General features: G+C 42.1%; 1 protein-coding gene across 3 annotated transcripts in view; it reads left to right on the plus strand.

Annotated features, from left to right (window-relative positions):
- Window positions 1-4,729: 4,729 nt before the first annotated feature.
- aplp2 (amyloid beta (A4) precursor-like protein 2) overlaps window positions 4,730-19,627 on the plus strand; it is a 49,452-nt gene continuing 34,554 nt past the window's right edge. For 2 of the 3 annotated variants that reach the window (XM_054600864.1, XM_054600867.1), the window contains exon 1: window positions 4,731-4,998. In XM_054600864.1, coding sequence (XP_054456839.1) covers window positions 4,927-4,998 — 72 coding nt within the window. In that variant the 5' untranslated portion in view covers window positions 4,731-4,926. Of the gene's footprint in view, window positions 4,999-19,627 lie in introns of all 3 variants that reach the window. The other variant, XM_054600865.1, reaches the window with a different exon arrangement.

A 19,627-nucleotide genomic window follows, 5' to 3' on the forward strand; every position in this document is an offset into this window, starting at 1 on the left:
GTAGAGGAGCCGCGCCGGGCGGTGTGATGACGTTTTGTAGTCTCATTTAGCGACTTGTTAGCAACTGTCTTAAATTCACATTAAAGCTTCAAAATTAGAGTATTAATTGTTGTATGTTATATTGTAGAACAAAAGATTAAAATCTCCTGATTTGTCTTATTTTAGGCATCTGACCAAAAAACATAAAGAAAACAAAAAACCTCCATGAAACCACTGAACTGGCGTTTCAGGACTCATTCACCCAAATAACGAGGTTTTACTGCCCCCCTGTGGTCAGAGAGAAGAACTGCAACATTACATTACATTACATTTACATTACATTACATTACATTACATTACATTACATTACAGTCATTTAGCAGACGCTTTTATCCAAAGCGACTTACAGGAAGTGTATTCAACATAGGTATTCAAGAGAACTACTAGTCACCAGAAGTCATAAGTGCATCTCCTTTCTTAAACAAGCATCTTAAAGCATAAACCAGAGCAAAAGTATAGTGCAGAGGCAAATTACTACGAAAACAATAATTGCAACAGACTAATCCGAATATAGTAAGTGGTACAAACTACTACGAATAGGATAAGTGCAGTAAACAAATACAAATTCAATAAGTGCAGCGAACTGATACAAATACAGTAAGTGCAACAACTAATACGAGTGCAATAAGTGCTACGAGGAAGGCTCAGGGTAGTACTTCTCAACATTAACTTCAACAAGTTTGAGTCAATGCAGACATGACAGTATACCTCTGGTGAATACTCCAAAATATAGTTGCCAAACTGAAGCAAACACAATAAGCTGACAGACACAAACGGTCATTGAGTGATAGTGTATCTTAATCTTAGCAATTCATGTAAGTTTATATTCAGATGTTTCAATAAAGACAAACAATTTTGTTGGTAATATTTTTATTTGTATTAATATTGTACAGACTTGATCGCATTCTTGTATTTCCACAGAGAGCTTTAAAAACACAGTGACAAGTGAACAGAATAAAGAGATAAAGTTAAAGATAAAGAGGTTTTTATTGTCATTGTAGTGATACACGAAATTTCGTTTGGTAGCCCTCAGCCAGCCAGCAGCAGCGAACAGCAAACACTGTACAACAAACAACAATATACAACACAATAACAAGAATATACAGATAAAAATACACAAAAGGAATGAAAACTTTACTATGTACAGCAGGTGAGTATTAAAAATTAAAGATGTGTGCAAACAGTGCAGTGTAAACATTGGTTTTGGCTGTGCAAACAGAGTATAAAGTGTATCAGTGGAGTTTTGCTGCTGTAGCTGTAGCTCAGTGCTGTTTAGCACACTGTGTTAATAATAAGGAGTAATGTACTATATTTGTTTTAATATTGAACAGACATTAAAGCATACTGCCATTTTCGCTGAGTACTTTCAAAATACAGTGACTAAGCCGAAACAAGCGATCAGAATGGTCACCGTAAAAAGGTGGAGATGACAGAATCTAAAATCACGCAGGTGTACTGCCCCCTGGTGGTCACTGAGAATAGCTGCAATATTAATATCATCAAGTTAGCATCGATGCACCCATGAGAGTATACTTCTGGTAAACACCCTTAAAAATACAGCTGCTAGACGGAAGCAATACGATTAAACCAGCTCAAACGGAGGGATTTTCAATATTTTGAATTATTGATTGTTTACGTCTATTTATATTTAGAGCTTTTTAGTACAGGCAATCAAATAAAGTTTTTTTCGATTTCTTTTTATGCTTTATTGTACTTTATGTAGCGCTGCTAGCTTAGGCTCACATTACTTATGTTGTAAAAGTTTTTTTAATAGAACGTATATCTCAAAGTCTTTTTTTCTGTTAAACCGTGGAGATGACAAGCCAAAGTTAACCGACATCTAAGTCACGTGTGTTTACTGCCCTCCGGTGGTCACAGAGAGGAACTGCAACATTAACTTCATCAAGTTAGCGTAAGTGCCGACATGAAAGTGTACTTTCGAAATACATTACATTACAGTCATTTAGCAGACGCTTTTCTCCAAAGCGACTTACAGTCAGTAGTATATTACATATCATTCACCCATTCACACACTGATGACAGGCTACCATCAAGGTGCCACCATCAGACTCTAACTAACATTCATCATCAGTCCACACCGATGGCCTTCAGGAGCAACTTGGGGTTAAGTGTCTTGCCCAAGGACACATCGACTGCCGAAGCCGGGTATCGAACCACCGACCCTCTGATTGGAGAACTACCTTGCTCTCCACTACGCCACAGCCGCCGAAATACTTGCCAAACCAAAGCCCTCAGATTACCACCGCACATCGTTATTAAATCAGTTATACTGATAATATATATATATACAAATACATATATTACAACTAATAGTATTTTGTAAAAAATATTGTATAGTTCAGAAATTATAGCATACCACCATCTCCGGTCGAAGATGGACAAAACAAGCGTTTGGAACAGAAACCAAAATATCAAACTAGCAAATATTTAGACCTGAATCGGATTATTTCCAGTGAATACTTTTAAATTAAATAAGACCAAAGCAATTCGAGATAACATGTATACAATTCAATGAAACTACACTTACAGTGAGCAACTACAATTTTTCTCCACTTGCGGTTAAAACACTATAAGCAAGAATAGTGTCGTTACGCACTATTATCATTGGAAGGCAGGGTTTGATTTTTCAGCGATACTGTTAGATTAAATTAATATATTGACCAAACACAGAACACAAGACTAATAGCTACTGCACACTGGTGAAAATATGTATTTCTCTCCACATTGTATAAAACAGCCAATACATACATGCATTTGTAAATGTAAGCACAGCAAAACAATTTAGAAAGCAAAAACAGTAAACATGAATTTCATTTTTTTTCCTATTGCTAATACACATTTTTAAACCAAATCTCTTGCTGCTCTGTTGGTTTCCATTCTTGTTGTAAAGAGGCACTCACTCATGTTTTTTTTAAAGAGCTTAAAAACTGATTTACAAATCGACAATCAAGCATTAGAGGTGTTCAGAGTTTTGGAGACTTGAGCTGATGTTTCTCTCTTTCTCTGTGTCAGTCTCAATAATTGTCCTTTTTGTAAAAAAATTTAAACAAAACTACAGTTTTGTGTTTAAGAAGATGATGATGACTATTACTAATGTGTGTTTCTTGGAATAATTCCTTAGACTTCTCACATGCTATATATCCATGACTGTTTTGAGGTAAAATTTAGAAAATTCCTCTTTGACTAGAGTGCTTTTTAACTACATGACTAAGGGAAGTTTCTATAATACACCCTATGAATAATACTGGACACCAATGTACTACTGTTGTATACTGTACTAATCACATTATATTTGTTTAGGATCAATGTGCAGTGAAGACTCTGTTGAGAGACAAGTGGTTTTGCATACCTTAAATAAATGAAAATGGTCGCCAAGTTCCAGCCTATTTGTTTCCTAAAGCCAAAGAAAAGGCAAAGTATAACACAAACATTTGCAAATTCAACTTGTTCAAACACATCTACCAGCTAATGTTTCAAAAATGAATAACCACTCTGAGTGCCATGCCTGAAGCAAGGATGCCTTTTTCAATAAGCCATCAGAGAGAAATACAACTGACAATTTAGGAAGAAAAGAAACAAGTTGCCGACAACATAATCAAATCCCAAAAGGCTGATGGCGTTGTTTGTTTAGTTTGTGTGTGTGTGTGTGTGTGTGTGTGTGTGTGTGTGTGTGGTGTGTGTGTGTGTGTGTGTGTGTGTGTGTGTGTGTGTGTGTGTGTGTGTGTAATATCCCTATTAATACAACCAATTGAACAAAGAAAATTAGATCTTTGTTCGTCACATTACCTCCAAAACAGAAAATGTTCCCTCTGGTTGGATCATTCGCTCAGACTTTCTCCAACATCCAGAACGTTTGTGTCTTTTAACGTAAGAAGAGAAGCCTAATCCACTTGAATTGGAATCAGATGAGTTTGTTTCAGATGGAAACTGTTTGAATGGACTCTTCTTCCTTTTCTTCATCTGAAAAACAAGCAGACATTACCTCTACAGCAGTGTTTGAACAAACATAAGGGGTGTAAGAAGTATGTAGATGCTTTACTTCAGTGGCAATACCCAAAGACAATATATTACAAGTAAACAACCTGCATATAAATTGTAACTTAAGTATAAGTACATGACCACAGGACAATAACAATAATAACATAATAACATGACAATAGAAACCTGTGCAATACATTGCACATTGCACTGTGCAATAATGGTTAGAAAGGTTAAAAGTAGTTGAAATAGTTGTTGTTTTTTTCTCTGTCTGTAAATATAGTATTTCAGTTATTGTTGTTTTTTCTATTGTTTTTTTTATTGCTTATTTATAATACTTGTTTTATTTTATTTTAATTTTTATTTTTAGCTTGTCTTCTTCTACTATGTCTCTTGTGTGCACTTTACTCTACGCTGTTGTAAGTCTGCAAAGGATTATCTTATCTTATCTTATCTAAGTACAGAAATATTTACAGTAAAATATTATTTTCTCTAAGAGTCCAACATAGATCCGTTTTTGGCTTTTCTTTTGTGTGGGGTGGAGGGATCCTTGGGGAGGGGGATAGTAGGTCAACATTTACAGAATAAAACTTTTGACATTTATAGACAATTTCCCAGCTAATGTTTGTGTCTGATGGAGGCTCCTGCAGGTGGCGCAGTGGATCCGATGAGCCAGAGGAGGGAGGAGGCACAGAGACCTCTCAGTCCACATTCACACAGGACACCGACACTCAGTCTGCACCAGCAGTTTCTGTCCAGCTCGGGTAACAAAACAAGCGGAATAGAGGGATAGATCATCACATTATTCCCCCAGGACGGCCCTCTTTTCCCGCAGAGCTCTCTCAGGATTGAAGTTGTTCACAGAAGCAGAACCGCAGATCGTGGAAGATGGGTTCAGTCCCGGTGATATCTGTCCTGCTTTTGGGCATTGTGGTCCCATCGCTGGCCGGCTACATTGAGGTATGTAATCTGAAGTGGTCTCTGCTTTAGTCTGATCCGGATCAGAACAGCAGAAGGCCTGTGTTTCTGTCCTCTCTTCATATGAGACATGTATGATGAACACATGTATATGTTCATCAGGCTGTGACTTCTTCCTCATTCCCAATTGATCTGATTGATTTCCATTAATCTCCTAATGTAAGGATTTACACAACACTTTTTCTTATATGGTAGGCTTTAAACGTGCTGATATCATATCAGAGCTAGTTAAATATTAATCAGCTTGCTTTCCAGGTCATTCTTCACCTGATTCTTGAGCACTGATTGCAGTTTGTTCATGTAACAAGAATTACAGCAGGGTTTACTGCAGAGATCAAATGAAAGACAGCAGGAGCTTTGCCAAGGCCTCTGGGGACACATGGGACTTCTGCAATGGATTACAAACTGCATGCTTCCTGCTCAGTGTAACAGTTGTGTCCGACATGTGTTATATTATTTAAACAGAGAGTGGGAAATCCTTTGTCAACAGGTTTGATGTAAGGAAGGTCTTACTCCAATGTGTCTCCTTTATTGTCTTTGTAGGCCTTATTACAATTTGAACCATTAAAAAACTGCCCAGGAGTCCATTTGTTAGATATGCAGGTCTACCTGTACAAAAACACCCTCTCTCTCTGACACACACACACACACACACACACACACACACACACACACACACACACACACACACGCACTCCCTACCTACCTGATTTCCTATTTGCCTGCTGGCTGACCAGTTATTGTCCGCGGACACTGATGCCTGCAGTGTCAGACGAGAGTGTCATTGGATAACAATGCACCCATTTTCAGAGCAAACACCCACCCCCTCACAGGGTAAACACAAGTGTTCCTGCTCACTGCTGAAGCTACCATGACAAAACACTTTTACAAGACGTCTCCTCCTGGCACTGTTGTGCAAAGTGGTTATCAGGGAATGTTTCTCCCTCTCCCTCATTTGCGACAAAAACCTCGGCCATTTTGAGGCGGTATATTGGCCGGCATTGTATGTGGGGAAATAATGGTTATTATGTCCCCAACTAAATCTATGCAGCTGCTGCACTCTCTCTACAAAGACCTGTCCCCTCTGCAATGATTTCCTCCTCACTGTCTGCCTTCCTAACCGCACAGACGTGCTGATCAATACAGGACCGACTCTCCTGAGATGATTAATGGATGAGATCAATGAATTTTCCTGATCAGTCACCCAGATTAAATTGAGAAATGTATGGTGTCTGCTGAGCGCCTTGACTTTGGGGCGCATGCTGAAGATTCCTGTGGTTTAATCAATGGCTGCCCTTAAGTGCAAGGCTTTTTTCTTTGTTTGATATGGCATTTGTATTTGCAGTAAAACATCACATGCATAGAATATGGTTATTCACATCTTTTCACTTTTTTCACATGCACACCGAAATCGAAGATTTAGTACTGAAGATGAAATTAAACCCCTAAAAGATCTGTTGGGTAGAATACAAATATGAACACCTTTGAGTTGGAGAAAGAAGACAACAAATCCAAAGAGATGATACGTTTGATTTTTGTCAGGTTACATCCAAACTAAATTACAAGACCACAGATTGACAAAGCATCAAGTTTAACATCAACGGTCATTTTCTCAGCCAGGACACAAATGAAGCCAACGCTTGTATATATTTCCCAATTGTTGAACCATGTCAGGACTGGACGGCCAAAAACAACGGCCTGCTGTTGCTGTTGCTGCTGTTTGTTAGTGAAGCTGCTGGTGTGTGCAGACTGGGCCCTGCTGATGAGCTTGTGGACACACAGATGAGGTAGATATTGCTGTGCTGACATGCTGACTGAATGCACTCCCATGGATCTTGAGCTTGAATTTACGAGCCGGGGAGAGCTCCTCAGAAACACACTCACTGCTGGTCAGGGATGGTTTATTGCCTCTCCTCCCATTGTCCCTCATCTCTTTGTGTACTGCGACGTCTTGGTGTCATCAGACCAAAGCAGCCCTCTTGTTTTGCGGTTTCTCCTTTTCAAGCATTTTGGGATTAGCCAGCTATATCAGCTGTGTAAACGCTTTTGTTTTGTCAGATACCTGTGAGAGTGCCTGAGCTTTTGTTTCTTCAGCTGTTTCCCGCCCTCATCTGAGCTTTTCTGTGTCGCAGGTTTTAAAGTCCTGCAGTGGCTTCAAAAGAGGTTTTGCCCCAGTGATTTCTAGCTTGCCTTATAATTTCCTATCCCTCTTTGTATTAGTAAACACAGTGACTTTTTTTTATTTCAATTTCACTAGCCTGTTGAAAATCCAGAGTGAGCAGCTGTATCTTTTCTTGAGCTAATTTAGTAATGGGGTGCAGGCTAGAACCACATAGCGGGTTTACCCACAGAATTGCATCATACTGAGGCATTCGCTGGTATGACTCCCACTGGATTAATGGAATACAGAAGATCTGGAACAGTTAATGCATTCGGTACATTTTATTCTCTGCTGACTTTAGCAAGCACAGAGATTATCACAGCCATGACACACATTGTAAAAATGCAGAGCGTTGCACAACACAACAATCACATTTATTTTAATGCTGGTGTCAAATAAATCAACACATGTCTGAATTTAAGGAAATATTGAGCCTGTATGGGAGAGACCTTTATGGAAGAGGAGTGGACAAGCAGATCAACAAAAGTAGAGATATGCTGAATACTGAAGAAGAAGGAATCTGTTCAGCACAACCCCCCAAAAAATGACTTTGGTGTTGTGCTTATGGCTCTTTGGTTGCAGTGCTCTTGCAGCAGCAGTTTTTCTCTTATCATCTTAAGTCTGTGTGTGTGTGTGTGTGTGTGTGTGTGTGTGTGTGTGTGTGTGTGTGTGTGTGTGTGTGTGTGTGTGTGTGTGTGTGTGTGTCTGTGTCTGTGTGAGCATTGATATTGAAGTGTGCTCCTGTGTGCCTCCCATGTCTGTATTTACTCTGGATGTGGACTGATAGTGAACAATTGCATGTGAATGAATCCCCAGAGTTAGCTGTGATTGTTCGGGGCGAGTGCCATGGAGCTGTCCGTTAAGTGGAGCTGAGTGACTCCCAATGGGAGGGCCTTTTGTGTGCCTCTGAATAGCCGGGACATCCCATGGTGTCGTTACAATACAGAGGTGATCAAGATACCGAGGGGAGACGAGGGCAAAGGCAGACTGTTGGTGACGTTTCACGCCTGAACAAAACCCAACCAATCAACAACCAGTAGCACTTGCATTTGATAATGATCTCTCAATACGTCATTGTGTGTGGTGGGGCACCGTTAAAGCCTTCTGTAGTGCTTCTCTCCTATCCCTAAAGATTGCCTCTTTGACTTCCACGTTCTGCTGTGTCAATCAAACTGAAGGCAGCAGCGTGTGCTCCATCACCAGAGAATCAGCCTCACTTGCCCTTGAATTTGTAGATTAGCGCCTAAACCTTGCTTTCAATTGTTGAGAGGGACAGCCCCGTATCCCTGTGAATCCTCTTAGCGACAAGAAATTCTGGGTGCTTATAGATCTACAAAGGGAAAGGTACTAATCCCGGAAGCCTACCATACGCTCACTCAGTTCACTCCCCCACTCGTCCACTAACTCAGTCTAACCCTCATTTCCAAGCTCTGCAGAGGAATACTGACTTCAAAGTGGCACAAAACAATGTGAGTCACCTGTGTGATATATCAGTGGTGTTCACTCAACATTGATGTTTGATCTGTGCTCTATGACTAACAGTAGGAAGGGATGTCTGATTGAATCCAAGGCCTTATTCTCCGTCATTTCATTTCCTCAAAGACACCTTCCTGCCACTCTGTTCATCTGCAGTTTTCAGTCTCTGTCCGTCTCTCTGTTTTCTTTTCATTGCCTTGGCTGTTTCTTCCTCCAAGCCTATGCATGTCTCCTGGAGCGATTTCCATCGACAGACACACTCTCAGCTCATCCTGGGGATTTAAATAGAGAGGCCTCATCAGGCGATGCCTTGTTCTCACGATGCCAGGCTTTGTCTCCCAGGGTCTGCGTGCGTTCTAATTATCCAAAGTGAGCGGAGTTGCCCCCTTTTCTTTTGCAACTGGAAATGCTTGTTGGTGTGATTGTATATTTCCTCCACAATGTGTGTGTTTGTCTGCCCAAATCCTCTTACCGCTCAGCTCATCACATATTTAGTCAGTTTTTTCTCAGTTAGAGATCCTGGGCGGTGGGGTACTCGCAGAGTGAGTGGGTTCAAAACAGCACACTCACGACTGCACACCGCTTAAGTTGCACCAGGCCTCCTGCCATATGTAGGCCAATCTGCACAGCCTTGACAATCCTCGTGTACACAGCCAACGTGAGCACCACAACACCTGAGTCTGTGTTTTTGACAACACGGCTGCATGAGAATTCCTTTTTTCGGTTTGTATGCCCAGTGCTCAGGAATGCATAGCCCGAAGTGCAAACGGCTCGCTATATTGTGCAGTGAGCGGCTCTCTTCCTGTGATAGCACTGTGAGGGAGGTTTCAGTAGACAAAAACATCTCCTTTAAATCCCTTTGAAAAGAGCCCTGCCATTTCAGACTTTATTTTTTAATGTGTTTTCTGTTTGAGAATGAGAAGACAGTCAACGCAGGTGGGATAAACCCTGTCACCCCCCTACTCAGTGTGTGTGTGTGTGTGTGTGTGTGTGTGTGTGTGTGTGTGTGTGTGTGTGTGTGTGTGTGTGTGTGTGTGTGTGTGTGTGTGTGTGTGTGTGTGTGTGTGTGTGTGTGTGTGTGTGTGTGTGTGTGTGTGTGTGTGTGTGTGTGTGTGTGTGTGTGTGTGTGTGTCCCTGTGGCTCAGTGAGTCACTCTTGCTGCTTGGGTTCTTCCCATGAATAAAATATCTGGTGTGCTCTCTATGAGTTATAGTGCTCTTGCACCTCTGCTTATGGCCCCGCCCGTCTTGTCCTCAGTCCCCTTCTGTCCATATGTGACGAGGACTGTGTCTACTGTCCCACTCCTTGTCTTATTTAGGTGTGTCGCTCTCATTTTTGTAAGATCAGAGAGTCATACGCAGGCCCCGGAGAAGCCTGTGCACTGATTTGTCTGTCTTTTTTTGCCTACACACAAAGTGAAATCGAATGGAGGCAGGCAGACAAGAATCAAAGAACCAGTTTAACTGTGTGCCTGCTGTTTGCCTGCTCAACTGCACCAAAAAATGTAAGAGCATAAATTACTCTGTTTACGCTGTTAGAACCCATCTTCAACTGAATTTAGTCTCTCTTGTCAAACAAGTTCAGTTATATTACATGTCTTTTCTTAGCACTTTGTTGATCTGCTTCTTTGTTTCGTGTGAGAGCTTGAGTGTGTGGATGGGTCTGTCGTTCTATCTTTGTGCATCATACGCGTCCATCCTTATTGTCTCTGCATGTGCATGCACCACGCCGGTAGGCCATTTTATTTTTATGTTTTCTGTCCATTGTGTCCAGCATGCTTTAGGATGTGATTGAGGACTGTCGCAGTGCCTCATTTTTGTGGTGATTTGAGGGCCAATGGAAGTCCCTCTCTTAACTTATCTGCATGTCCAGGTATAAAGCGATGCCAGTTTTATAGCTGAAGGAGAATGGGGAAGATGGTGGTTCTCTTGCCTTTATAAGCGGGCTGGATGACTGGCAGGCTGCCTGGCTGCTGTAGTGCTCTGTTCTGCTGAGCAACACTGCACAAATACGCCATCCAGTGCCAGGGAAAACACAGCATGTTAGTTCCAGCTCACTCCCTTTCCATCTTCCTGCTTATCAAGCTTCCTTCATATCCCTCCTCTCTTTACCCCCATGCCTGTAGTGGAAATGGTATCATCCAGGCTGGAACCAACGGTGGCACAAAGTCCATGTTCCTTTTTTCTAGAGTTTATCCTTTTTTTTTTCTCAAGAGAGTGGGATGAAATGAAACTGTCAGAATGGTAAGAGATAGAAGCAGTGCAGTGTAACTGTATACCCCCAGAGAGAGGCCAATGCTGCTGCTGCCGCTGGCACTCAAGCTATGTGACGGCCCTTTTAGTATCCCGTCTGATGCAGCATTTTCTCAAGGAGAAGGTGGCCAAGGACAAACAGCAGCTCTGTGGGATGGTCCACGTGACACACAGACAGAACAAGGGGGAGATTCCACCTACGGGGAAAGGAAGACGCTATTATTTCACCTTGGATGTCTGAGGGAGAACAGATTTTTTCCCCTGTAATATAAATGAGAAAAAAAAATTCTTTGAGTTTTTCCCCTACTGTTCCTTAAACTCTTTCTGTAATTAATTCAGTGGTCGTGCATGATGAGGAGCTAAAGCCTGCAGATCACCTCCCTTCCCTCACAGATGTAATAAAATGAAGGCTTCAGTATTGTTTAAATAAGAGAGAGTGCAAAATGTAAATGACAGTTAGAACCTGGCTGGAATTCATTGGACATGATTTCCTCAGTCTAAAATAGAAAACATCAGATAACTGAATGGCTGAAATTAATGTAGCGTGAATGCTAGCAGGAAACCCTGGGAAATAAAGGGCACAAACAGATTGTGACACGTATAATTTCACTAAGAGCATGTGCTGCAACTCCCTATTCTGCCCGGGTCTGCATTTCCCTTTATTTCCCCTGCATGAACTGTACATAAGCTTTATTAATACAGTTTATTGAAGGCGCAGGAGCAATAACTTTGCAGGAATCATAATGGTAGTACAGACAGTTTCAATGTTACAATTAAGATTATTTTGGCCACTGATTAATTTGTTGATTATTTTCTCAACAAACTTAATTGGTTTATAACACAAAAATGTTTGGCATTTTTGCTGTTTTTGCTTCAGACTGTTCACCAAGCGTGTCCCATTGCACTGTGTGTGTCAGTTTGTGTGCTGAGTGTTAATGCACGCTCAAGGCCTATTTGTTGGCAGCATATATAGCAGTCTACACCAGACATCCCTCCACCCAGATCAGGCAGCGGCTGAGCCATGACCCTCATATTATCCTTGTAATATCTCTCTTATCAATTCTCAAACTAATGAGCAGTAGAGATTTCCATTATCTGTCACAAGAAGCCCTGAAACATCCGTGGGAAATAACTCCTATAGCAACAATGATGCATGCAGTGGTGAATCCAAACAATGAATTCAGAGTGCTCTGAGATCACAAGCTAATGGAGCACTCGTGTCACTTGACATCATGTGTACGTTTTTGGTTACAACCCTTTCCACTTTCTACTCATCCACATAACAGTGCCCTGATATTGCTCTTTTTTCATTACAAAGCTGCAGCTCAGGAATTCTGCAGCCATGCACCTCTATCAGCCATTTTGATCTGAGATAAAAACCAATCAAGCACTCTAGAGAATTCCATTAGTTTGATGAGATGTGAATATAGCTCCAAGCGGAAATCTGAAATAGACTGCTGTTTTCAGACAAACCCATTAAAAGTCATTTGATCTTCTGCAGCTAATTATAGAGCCTTCTGAGCAGCAAGCCGCCTTCACCGGACTCCACCCCCGCCATTCCCCACCTACCCTTCAACCGCTCCCTTCAGTGTTCATCACATCCCGTCCTTATGTTTCAGGAGCCTATTTAGCATCACTGCACTATTATTGAGGTCCTGGGAGCTGACAGGCAGTCCAGTCATGTGAGGGCGCAGGGATTTGGCTGCCTCACAGTGGCTGTCATGATGCTGATTTGGATTTGGGATATCTCCCAGAGAAGTACTAGCATGCAGCAGAGGGGTCCGACTTGGGCCGTACACTGTAGGGAAAGACACAGGAGGTGGGGGAGCAAGGTCAATCGATTGACAAAAAGCGAGTGTAGTAGACAGGCTCGGAAACGGATGCTCCTGCTGTGAAGTCTGTGTCTCCTCCATAGAGACATGACTGATTAGCTATTGGCCTCAGCATGTCTCACTGGAGTTATACTCTTCACTAGTCTGATTGAAATCCCCCCACCCCAGGAGACGCTGAGGGAGGGCAGAGCTGGGCTTAATGACAGATATCTACATTACATCCATCATTTTACCCTGGTAAAGATGGCCTCCCTTGCATTGCCCCGAGCATCACAGGCTAATGCAGACTCGTAGGCTGTGTCTCTGCTTCACTGCTCGGTGTCTGCAGGGGAGAAAAGCGAGCAGTAAGCTCTGCAATCAGAGCACAGATTCATTTAAAATCAGCTTGGGTGGTCATGGGAGAGTGGCACTGCATGCAGGGACCGGAGTCAAACTCAGCAGGCATCCATAACTTACTTTCAGGTGGTAATCAGACTGAAGATTTTAATACAGCCTCGTAAGATGGTGATGAAAAATTATTTCTGAAATTGAACAGAAAGATTTACAAGTTCAATATGTTCTCAAAAATGTGTTCAGCAACTGATTCTTTTTTTTTTACTTCACCTCCACAGTGAAATTGGAATATGTGAATAATAAAAGCTGCCTCCAGTTAACACTTGACGAAACGATTCAGAGTTCATGGTTAACGGTGCTTCACATTTGAGAAACAGCACACATTTGGTCTTTTTTGTCTGATTAATTTCTTAAATAATTATCAAAAAATGGTCAATACATTTTCTGTCCAATAAATCTTTCAACCAACGGAGCAAATTTTGTTGTAGACATATCTGAGTAAAATCTGGCAGCACTCTGCACTTTTCTGCTGTGGTTTTGCAGTATTGAAAATGAGTTATGGCATCAAAGTCAAACCCCTGCAATCATGCCAATACTAGTAAGGTCAACCCATTTCTCCTCGCTTTCAGCATCCCCACGCAGTACATCTGTCACCTGCTATCATTTCATGTTGTCAGATCTTGGAAACATTGCATGTCCTTGATCTCGTTCTTTCTCCTGCAGTTCTCTGACTGGCTTCCTGCTCCAGTGTGCCCTCACAACAACTCATGGCTGCCTTATAGCGACTGAATGTGATATTTCCATGTTGTCCTTGAAACTGCCTTCCCCCGCCTGCTCTCAATGTCAGCTCCAACTGAGCAGCATTCCCCCCACAGTCCCTCTGATTTAGACACAGTGTTTTTCCTTCCCTCTTCTCTCGTCGCTGACTGTACTGCGCCACATGTTTTAAGAAAAATTGGCTATTTCATGCCATTCTTTGTTCACTGATACATTCTGTCCTTGTGCTTCCCTCACTTCCCTCTTCTTTGCCTCTACTATCTCTATTACACCTCATGGCCACTTTTTCCCTCTTTGCTTCCCCAATTTCTCTTTTGCTTGCTCAACAATTGCGTGCTCATTAACTGAGGGAGTCCAGGCAGCTGAAAGAGACGTCAGTGACAGGGCTGGATACCTGGCTGAGATGCCCTGTTACTGTTGTTCTTTTATTGACATGTCAGCCTGCCTGCCTGGTCCTGAGGAGCAGCCGTGTGGTGCTGCATGCTAATGAGCGTAGAGTCATCCAGCAGGAAAACGCAAAAACAGGAGTGGGAGTGACGGAAGGAAGGGTGGAAAGAAGGATACAGCACTGTGTTTTCACTCAAAGTGGAGGGTATAAGTGGAAGAGAAGCAGGAGAAGAGAGCACCGGTCATTTTCTTCCAAATCCCCTCTCCTCAGCGCCAGAGATTAGGAGGCAGTGCTCTCCGGCAGACGAGAGAGAGGCACACTCCTGTGTCTAATCCGCCTCTTTTAAATTGCTGAGAGTGCAGTACAAAGTGGGGGAAGAGTCAGTGTCCACATAAAGCGCCCCGCGAAAAACACAGGCCCATAGTTCAAAACAAACTGAGCCCTGTCTAACAATCGCCTAAGCCCTAAATCTCCTGAATAGCCACTGCCAGAGCCGAGCCCACCGTTGACTTTTTCCCGCCCAGCTATCGCTTCCCAACAGGCCCCCTCTCAATCACATCACCTGAAATTCCACCACAGAAAGGCATCACTGTGTGAGAAATAACCTTACAACCCTCATTAACTTCTCCGCCATGGTGATGTCAGGCTTAGACAAACACATGACAGTGATACACACCATCCACTCACACACACATAGCCCGTTCCTCTCCTACTCCACTCACAGGCTAGATAGATATCCCACCCAGCACAGAGAGGCTTTTAATGAATGGACAGGCAATGGCCAATTTAATCACGCTAATGTGTATGTTACAGTGGGTGGCTTATCGGCTATTTGATCTCCATACTTGTTCACTCAAGAGCGCTGGGAGCAGAAGCTGCAGGAGGAAGATTGGAAAAGTGCAAGTCTGTTGGGGAAAGGAAGCAATGACATGAAAACAAGAGAAAGCTAGTCAATTTAGTCCCCTCAACAATGTTATGAAGACAGCAGCTCTGATTCCGACTGAAAAAAGAGACGTTAGAGACAAAGGAAGCAGAAGAGATCATGAGGCAAAAGGAGGAACCTGTTCAAGCCTAAATAGGAACTGTGGTGTCAAGTTTTGGCTAAATGTATTGTTTTTCTTAGTGGTGAGGATAGTTGCTCCATCTATTTTAGTCATAAACATCTGGCACAGTGCTGTCAAGAATGTAATCCGCTCTAGGCCACGTGGACGGTAAGCCCGGATAGAGAGGGCTGAGAGGGTCGCCACAGCTCACATGGCTCTGGGAGGGAGAGACAGGCTGAGAGAGTGAGAGAAGCAGGTGGAGAGAGGTAAATGTATAGAGATAGTTGTGGCAAGAGGAGATGGGTGCACAAAGAGTTGTCCATAGTGCTCAAAGTGAATAGAGATGAAAGGAGGGAGATGGGGGATTGGAGGGCTTGCTCATGCAGAGAGCTTTTAGTGGGCAGAAGGGAAGAATGGGTGATTGTACTGACAGGAGCTCTGCGGAAGAGCAGGGCATGCTCAAAGCTATTGCCAGCACAGCATGCAGCTGTGAGGCTGCTGCAAAAAAAATCCCTGAAAATGGACCTCAATCATCACAATCCTCGAGTCATTAACGCAAAATGAAAAGCAATTATCTTCTTCCTGCAAGAAATACTTTTAACACTCCAGCACCTTACTTATGCAATCATGCACCTGCGTATCTTAGCAACTAAACAACAACTCTGGGTAAAACCCTCAGTGTAATTATCTCTTTATCGCTGCAGCACACAGTTATCAGTTATTTCTCTGTTGACTGACTTTAATGCTTATATACCAACCTTCTCTGCAAACTAAAGCACCCACCTAAAGATTCCGATTTTTTGGGCCTGTCTTTTTTTTATTTGCAAATCAGACATTTGATATTGGCTTCAATTCAATTACGCCTCTAATAAACCCCTCAGTCAGAGCTATGCAATTAAGTAGCTATAAACAATTTATTGAGGCTTTTTGGTTTATCTTTTTACCGCTGTCGTGAAAACTCATTGTTGTCTGTACAAGCTAGCACAGGGGAGAAGCAGATATATTTTTCGTGATGGGTAATCATTGAGATGGCCAATAGCAGAGTCTGTGTTTTATTGGGTAATATTCACACTCGCCTGCCCTGCCTCTCCCCTTCAGCCCATCTTTATTCCTGCATTCTTTGCCTCTTTACCAACAGGACATGACAGTGATTGGCTAACGAGGAAGTTGAGGTTAAGCCCTTGCTCTCACTTGACATGTCACTTCCAAAATTCGTGAGCATATATTGCAAATAGTACACCCGAGCAGAATCAAAACAAATTAGCTCCCTTGCTACCTTCTCCCCTTCATTCCCTGTCCTCTCTGCCTCCTTCCCCACTGCCAGCCAGAAACCAATCTGCTCTGTAGCTAATCTAACCAGGTAGTCAAGGAAAAGCAAATGCAATTGTATGATAGCTGCAGATGCCCCTCAAGGCTGTGTTTGATGGGTCTGGAGAAGTGGACAGAGAGGAATAATATTCCAGAGAGATGTATGCAGCCTGAAATCTGTGTCAAGAGGAGCCCAAGGGGAAATGGCTCTTCAGTCGCCTCCTGCTCTGCTCTGCCCTGCTCTCCTTGCATCACTGGCAGTCCCTGCCCTCAGAATAAAAGAGTAATGAAACACAAAATGCAGCAGGCATCCTGATGTCCGCTGTCAGGCACTCGTTTCACAAGCAGGCATCTGAACAGCAGCTCTGTGTGTCTGTCTGTCGTGGCACAGATAGCAGCTGAGACAAAGATGGCGAGACCACACAGTTTTGATGACACTGGGTGTCTGAGGTAATGTGTCAGAGGGAAAAAATATATAATATAAGTAAGGGAGGAGAAAAAGATTAAAGTGAGGGGAAGTGAGGACCTTTGTCCTGCGATGACAGAGTGGCTTAACTATCTGTACCAAATTACATTTTTCCCATGACTTACTGCCCTTTGGTCACTTGGACCTGCATTATAAATATCTGAGCTGCACTTTGCATGAGTTAATGGGTTCTTTGATTTGTCTCTCTGTAAAAAGCGCTTGTGCAGTAAAACCTTACTTATTAAAATCCCAGGGACATAAAAGTTCTCTAGGATATCTGCCACAAAGGCTTTTACTGATTAAGCTGTGAAACCACAGTTCAGGCAAGAAAAAAAAAAACAGGAACCCTGAAGTCAATTTCTTTCTTTCGCTTACAGTTAAAGGACAAAGCAAACTTGGCTAATGTATGGTTTGCGAACAAATCAACACACTTGAACTTTTCTTAGCTTCCTAGCTCCCTCCCAATAGCAGTACCTCCGACCTGGTTGTGCTTTACAACAAATGCAGTTGATCATCACAGGTGTGAAACAGATGGAGGCTCTTGTCTTTGACGCTAAAATTACAACACTTGTAACTCTCTTCAATGCATAGGGCTCTGGCAACAAGAAAATGTTGAACCAGTCTCAACTTTTGCTGGACTGCAACACAAAGTCATAGAGCAAGGAGCAAACGCACATCATTCCATCGTTGTAACTTGAACACCATACTTTCCTTTTTATCTTGTTATTGTTACAACAAAAGATTGCAGCAGTGATAACTTTACAGAGCTGTGAAATCCTGTGTCAGTGTTATAAACTCACGTGCAGTGTTTTGGCCTCTGTCAACCCTTCACCGATTTATTGCTTAAATTGGACTTCTAGGATCATGTCTCAAAGGTACCTGAAGCGACACCAACTCAGCCCCTTGCTTGTTACAACAGGCTGTTTTCAATGTAAAAGCTCATCACTGGTAGATGAAAAGAAGTGTCTGTCGACACCAAAACTATGGTCGCATAACAGTTGATGTGTTAAATCATCAAAATTAAATCAGATTAAAGATATTTCTTGGTCACAAACTAGTTGAATGAGATAACTTCATAGATTTTACCAGGCTCCTGCACTACCCACTCTAAAACCATGATACTGGCAGTGTGAACCTGCTGTGAAAGCATACCATTGCACATCAGAATCACTGTGAATCCTTAATTTGACACAGAAAAAAAATGAATGCCACATGAGCATCAGTCTTCTGACAGAATTTTTCATGAAAGAGAATGGAGGATATTACCTTTTAGATCTATTTTCCCTCAAAAAAGGTCTCATTTATAAAATCTCTTAAGATGAAATATGGTTTTAATTAGGATGATACCGCTTAACAAAAAAAGGTGTCAGAATCCTCATGTTTTTGTGTTTATTTATCTTTCTAAAAAAATTCTACTGGCGAGGGCAGGCCAGGAAGACCAGACCCCACTGGCCCACCAACTGGAGCTTATAAATAGTCCAGACACACCTTCTCCCCAGTGAGAAGGCAGTGTGCCACACAACGAAAAAAAGAAGAACTTTGCTCAATTTAAGTGTTTTTACTGTTCTCTTGCCCTAGTATCTCTCCACTTCAATACATTTACAATTACATGGCAGGCTTTTAGTTGACACTCTTATCCACAGCCACTTTAAATGAACTCATAGAATACTTACGAGATCACATCGATTACAAGCAGCCTACAGTAAAGAGTGCAAGGGTAAGTGGAGTGACAGAGCCCAGACAATATTCTTGTGATACTACAGTGATCCTTAAAGAGGGACGTGTAAAGGATAGGGGGAAAAAATGAGCTAAACAGACATTGAAGGCTTCATTTTTTATGAGGGCAATTTATAGCACGCAGGGAAGAAAGATTACAGAGAGAGAATGTTATTGAGCACTTAGAAGGTGGCATGAGGTTCTTCTTGAAGAGATACATTTTCATGCTTAGACTGAAAATGTGAAGTGACTGTGAAGGCCCACTAACGGGTCCCCCGCTGCTTGACCGTACTACACTCACTGGAAGCTTTGTGTGAAATTGGTAGTGTGAGATAAGACCCTTGTAAATACATACAAGTTCACTCACACAGTATTTTTGTCTTTGTTAACATGTGCTTCAGATGAACTGATATAACGCATACTAGAATTGTTACGACAAGTCGATGCATGATATTCCCAATCTTACAATGCATATTTTGGAGCTAATGTGGACCGAAATACAAAGTAAATATCAACAAATGACCCATAAACATGGTTTGTGGACAAATCAGTAGAAGCAGTTTCTTTTTTAAGTTCTAGAAATTATGCTCTCTGTAACTCACCAAAAGCAGGCAGTATTCAGAAACATTGTGAATTAGAATTTTTTTTCACTTCGACAGCCGAAGTGGTTTCGCAGTCGGTTTCTTCCGGCCACAAAAAGTGACAATGGACGTTACCAGGAACTCCAGTTTCAGTTATTTTCATCCAAACCGCTTTGTTTCTGCTCCTTTCATGGACTTATACAATTCGAGATAACATTTTCTACTCAAGTGAATGAGAGCGTCCATGTTGTTTCATTGACTATTTTCGTTCATGTCGC

The sequence above is a fragment of the Anoplopoma fimbria genome, chromosome 1 (genome assembly GCF_027596085.1).
Source record: "Anoplopoma fimbria isolate UVic2021 breed Golden Eagle Sablefish chromosome 1, Afim_UVic_2022, whole genome shotgun sequence".
In the NCBI taxonomy this organism is placed as follows: domain Eukaryota; kingdom Metazoa; phylum Chordata; class Actinopteri; order Perciformes; family Anoplopomatidae; genus Anoplopoma; species Anoplopoma fimbria.